Raw genomic sequence first — 5,280 nt, 5'->3', positions numbered from 1 at the left:
AATGAGACACCCATCGGAGAACCATTCCATATTTCGGTGTGATCTAATTGACAACATTGTGGCGGAAGTGCATTATGCAAAGCTAGAAGAGAAACATATGATTGAAGGAAATAGTGAAGATCCAAGTGAAAAAGTTCAAGTGACAAGCCAAGAGCAAAAGCTAGAATTGAAGCCATTACCACCCCACCTAAAGTACTCATACCTTGATGAAGCCCACAAGCTTCCAGTGATCATAGCAAGGGAATTAAATCCTCAACAAGAAGAGAAGTTGCTATGTGTTTTGAGGAAGATTCATCAAGAATTTTAGCAAGGTAGCATTGCCTCTCTCAAGGTTGCTACAAAAGGATGTTGAGTTTGATTTAAGCAAGGCATGCATGGAGGCTTTCGACAAGCTCAAAGTAGCATTGACCCAAGCTCCCATTGTGCGAGGGCTGGATTGGAGTCGGCCATTTGAAATAATGTGTGATGCTTCAAATTTCGCCATGGGAGCCGCATTAGCACAACGCGAGGGTAAGAATCCATGTCATAGCCTATGCATCAAAAACATTAGATGGAGCCCAATCCAACTACACTACAACCAAAAAAGAACTTTTGGCCATTGTTTTTGCCTTGGACAAATTCCGAGCATATCTTCTCGGTTCAAAGGTGATAGCGTACTCGGATCATGCGGCATTAAAGTATTTGTTAGCTAAGAAGGAATCCAAACCGAGATTGATTAGATGGGTTTTATTGTTGCAAGAGTTTGACTTGGAAATCAAGGATAGGAGTGGTATGCAAAACCTAGTGGCGGACCATCTAAGTCACCTTGAACATACAAAAAGCGATACTACTCCTATCAATGATTCATTTCCCTTTGAGGGCTTGCATGCAATCTCGGAAACCATTCCTTGGTATGCACCAATCGCCAATTACTTAGTATCTCGCTCCCTCCCTCCTAATCTCTCCAAACATCAAAGGGATAAGCTAAAAAGCAAATCCAAATACTATGTGTGGGATGACCCATACCTTTGGAGATGTGGGGAGGATCAAGTAATTCAGAGGTGCATTCCACAAACCGAATTCCACTCAGTCTTGGAAGCTTGCCACTCCTCCGAAGGAGGAGGCCATTTTGGACCTCAAAGAACGGCAAGAAAAATCCTAGATTGTGGCTTTTGGTGGCCAACTCTTTTCAAGGTCTCTTCTCATTTTTGTAACTCTTGTTATCAATGCATTAAATTTGGAAATATCTCTAAGAAGGATGAAATTTCCCAACAAACTATGCTATTTTGTGAGATTTTTGACGTGTGGGGAATTGACTTCATGGGGCCATTCCCAAATTCTAATGGTTTCCTCTACATTCTACTCGCCGTTGATTATGTGTCCAAATGGGTGGAAGCAATACCCACCCGGACGAATGATGCTAATGTGGTCCTTTCTTTTGTGAGAAATAATATCATTTGTAGATTTGGGTCGCCACGAGCAATCGTGAGCGACCAAGGTTCACATTTTTGCAACAAAAGAATGGATGGACTAATGAGGAAATTTGGCATCATGCATAAAGTAGCCACGGCCTACCACCCACAAACAAATGGCCAAGCCGAGGTTTCCAATCGGGAGATTAAACGCATCTTGGAAAGGATTGTGAAACCCAATAGGAAAGATTGGAGTGCCAAGCTTACCGATGCATTATGGGCCTACCGAACGGCATACAAAATGCCAATTGGCATGAGTCCCTTTCAGTTGGTGTACGGCAAAGCTTGCCATTTGCCGGTGGAAATAGAGCACAAGGCGTATTGGGCCATCAAGGAGTGTAATCCGAGTTTGGGTGGAGCTGGAATTGAAAGGAAGCTACAATTAGCAGAGTTGGAATGTTTGAGGCTTGAAGCTTATGAGAACTCTAGACTTTACAAGGAAAAAATGAAAGCCATCCATGATAGGAACATAAGAGGCAAAGAATTCAAGGCCAGTGATCTTGTCCTTCCATACAATTCTTGATTGAGATTGTTGCCCGGTAAACTAAGGTCAAAATGGGAAGGCCCATATCATGTAGTGAAGGCGGAACCCTATGGGGTTTACCATTTGTGCCTTCCCTCAAGTTCAGATATCCTCAAGGTCATTGGGCACCGTCTAAAGTTGTATCATGGTGAACAAATGAAGAGCAACAAAGAGATTGAGGTATTCCTTTTGGAAGATGCACCTCTTGGCAAAGAGCAATGAACAAGTGAAAGTCCAACTTAAGGACATTAAACAAAAGTGATAGGTGTAACGACCCAACTTCCAGTACGTCATGATCGTACCAAAAGTAAGGCGTTACTGACCTGTTTTCCTATTAACTATTTACTATTGAGCCTTTAGTTCGATATTGCATTTCAGTTTTTAAAAAAATTCCAGAAAAATTTTGTTTTTGATTATCAAAATCATATATCAAACATTTCAAAGTAATAATAATCACATAATTATTAATAATAATATCTGTCATACAAAAGATTTCAAATAAAACTCAGATACAAATCCTATCCCTCCGTATAAAATAAAAACTAAAGCTACAAAGGCAAGGAAACTCTATGAAAACAATTAAAACCATAAAGAAAGCCTACTAATCGCTTGCAGCTTCATATTGTATCTTCAAACCTGTGTCACTGAAAGGGGGAAAATTTGGGGGTGAGAACCAAACCACATGTTCTCAGTAGAGGTCGAGAATGCCGTGAAAGTAAAGAATAAAGCGCAAATAGTTAATTTCATTCAGAGACATCTAAAAGAAAATTAACCTTCTTTAAAAGCATTAGTTAATTATACAAAATCCTAGAACCATATTTTCTTTATAAAACTCTTAAAAGTTTCCTAGACTGTATGAATGACCAACCTGTTCCAAGCATAGGTTCATTAAGTCTATGCTGAACCAGTTTGATTTTTTCATACTTTACTAGACCACAACATAAAAGAAGTTACCTACACGGTATAAATGATCATCCTGCTCCAAGCATAGGTTCATTAAGTCTATGTTGAACCAGTCAGATACTTTTTACAGAACTAGACCTCAAACGTACCAGTCACGGCCTCAGGCCCAAACAACTCAATCAACATCCAATCACTACAATCCAAACAATCAATTACAAACACAGGTAATGAGATTCAAACACAATCAAGAGCAATTACATCAAGTATAGCAATTAGCAATTAAACAGAATTATTCACTTAGGCAAACCAATTACAATATATACACCCAAACAATGTCACATAGATGCATATGATGAATGTCTAGTCCTAGTGCAGGCCATGAGCTCATGTGTCGGTTAGCACCTACATTCCCGACATTTATCCGGTCACGAGTTCACGATTTCCCGAATACGATTTTTTAGGCCTTAATTCTTCAACAATTCTCAATCCAGTATCGAATATATCAAATGATTATCTTAGTGTCAACCATTTATACATAATCAGTCAAAATCACAATCCTCTACTAATCTCAAGTCACTTTCACAGCCATAGCAATATACCAAACAACCATTTCAACAACCAACAATCAATAATTCAATCATCTACCATACATAATTACAATCAATTCAATCACAGCACCAAGCACAATCGCAATCACAATCCAACATTCATATAATCAATTAATTACTCACAGCTATTAATACTATTTGCAGTTATTCAGTAAACCTTGTTGGCATTCCTAAATTAAAATCATTTTAAACCCCCTACCTAGATGTCGAAATTCACAAAATTAAACGTGACTCCAACTTCGTTCTAACTCGCATCAGCAACAACAGCAGCTCTAACAGTTTCCTGATGGCATTGACAGTATCCCCTATGATAGTTCTAGCAGTAAACAAGGAAAATAGAGTAGCAACACTGAACAAAACATAGGTTTCCTTAGTTAGAACAGGTGAAAGACATAGGAATAGGATAGAAGCAGAGCAAGGATTAAAGCTCACGGTCTCAAAAATGGAGGAATTGGAACCGATTCAATAGCTTCAATGGCAGCTCTGATGGCGGCAGAGGCTCCAACAGCTGCGAGAACCAGGACCAGAAGCAGATCCGAACAAGCCTCCCTTCCAAACCTCCAAAAGCAACACCCGTTCCAAGGCTCGACGGTGGAAGCGGCCGACTTCAGTGCTGGCGACATCGGGCAGAATGGTGACGGTAAAAGCTCGGCGTGGTGGCTGGTCTTCAGCAGCGGTGGCGACAGCAACGATCCTCCTCTTCGTGTTCTTCTCTTCCTCGAGTTCTCTCCCCTCAGATCCACTCTCTTCCACGGCGAACCAACGACGGTAGCAACGAAACCCCAGCGGTGACGGAGGCAAGGCGGCGGCGCAAGCAGCAACGCCTCCCTCTCTCACTCGCGATGGCAGCGTGGACTCCATGGGACTGCGATAGGCATAAATAGCTTCCTCCTTCAACGGCGACGGCGCAGAAACGACGGCTCTGGCAAGGTGGCCGGACGGCTCTCTCTCTCTCCGCGGTTCCGTTTCCGACGATGGCTCAGCAGCAATGACCGGTGGTGACACGCGACGGAGGTGGCGACTGCGTCAGCCTCCCTCTCCTTTCTCTGCACTCTCCGTTCTCTCTGTTTCTCGTTTCTCCAGTGTTTTTGCATCTAAGCTGCTGAGTTTGGGGGAAGGAGGTTTCGGCGGCTGTTAGGGTTAGAGGAGATTAAGGTTTCTGTTTTCTCAATTTGGGAATTTGGGAATTTAGGGTTAGGAATTAGGATTTTATAAAATAATAATGGATAGCTATGAATAGATATTTTGATAAAATTGGAGGGTAGAGTAATTTTAAAATGAAATATACTCTCTTAAAAATATCTAAGAATATTATTTGTCAACATATTGCTAAGTTCAATTAATTATTTCTAGTTTAAATTACAAAATAATCATTACCTTTAGTAAAATAATTTTCTTAAAATAAAGTTATCAACAAATATAATAAATCACAAATAACTAATTATTTGATTTTCAAAAATTAGGGTTGTTACACTAGGTGGAAGACACCCCACCATGGTAAGATCTATCCTTTATACCCTTTTTATATATAGCTTTCAAACTCTTAATTGGTTTGTGATTGCTTAGCTATAGTCTTCTTTGATTAGTTTTAATTTTAAATACCTAGGATATTTTACTCATAAAGCCTTGCATTGAATTCTCCATGAATGACTTGATTGTGTGGTGGAAGAACACCTCTCTTTAGGTCTTGCATTGATTTTAGGTGTTTTTGACTTCCTTGGCTTGTTTGGCATGTGGACACATGATAATTAGGCATTCTTCTATTCATTCAAAAAAAAAAAAGAAAAGGGGGGGG

At 40.3% G+C, this 5,280-nt stretch overlaps 1 protein-coding gene across 3 annotated transcripts; it reads right to left on the bottom strand.

Annotated features, from left to right (window-relative positions):
* Positions 2,458-4,830, bottom strand: LOC110270189. 3 transcript variants are annotated; one of them, XR_002359411.1, is made up of 2 exons: positions 3,685-4,830; positions 2,458-2,618 (listed from the first exon to the last, which is right to left on the bottom strand). XR_002359411.1 is itself a non-coding variant. In XM_021118960.1 (2 exons), the coding sequence occupies exons 1-2, from the start codon at positions 4,106-4,108 to the stop codon at positions 2,576-2,578; spliced, it is 234 nt and encodes a 77-aa protein (XP_020974619.1). In that variant the 5' UTR covers positions 4,109-4,680; the 3' UTR covers positions 2,458-2,575. The 3 variants fall into 3 exon arrangements, 2 of the variants coding, with proteins under 2 accessions (XP_020974619.1, XP_020974618.1); XM_021118960.1 differs by having other exon boundaries at positions 3,918-4,680; XM_021118959.1 differs by lacking the exon at positions 2,458-2,618 and having other exon boundaries at positions 3,565-3,834; positions 3,918-4,680.

The sequence above is a fragment of the Arachis ipaensis genome, chromosome B03 (genome assembly GCF_000816755.2).
Source record: "Arachis ipaensis cultivar K30076 chromosome B03, Araip1.1, whole genome shotgun sequence".
Taxonomy (NCBI): domain Eukaryota; kingdom Viridiplantae; phylum Streptophyta; class Magnoliopsida; order Fabales; family Fabaceae; genus Arachis; species Arachis ipaensis.
The sequence above is the reverse complement of the archived record's forward strand: the minus strand, read 5'-3'. Positions and strand labels throughout refer to the sequence as shown.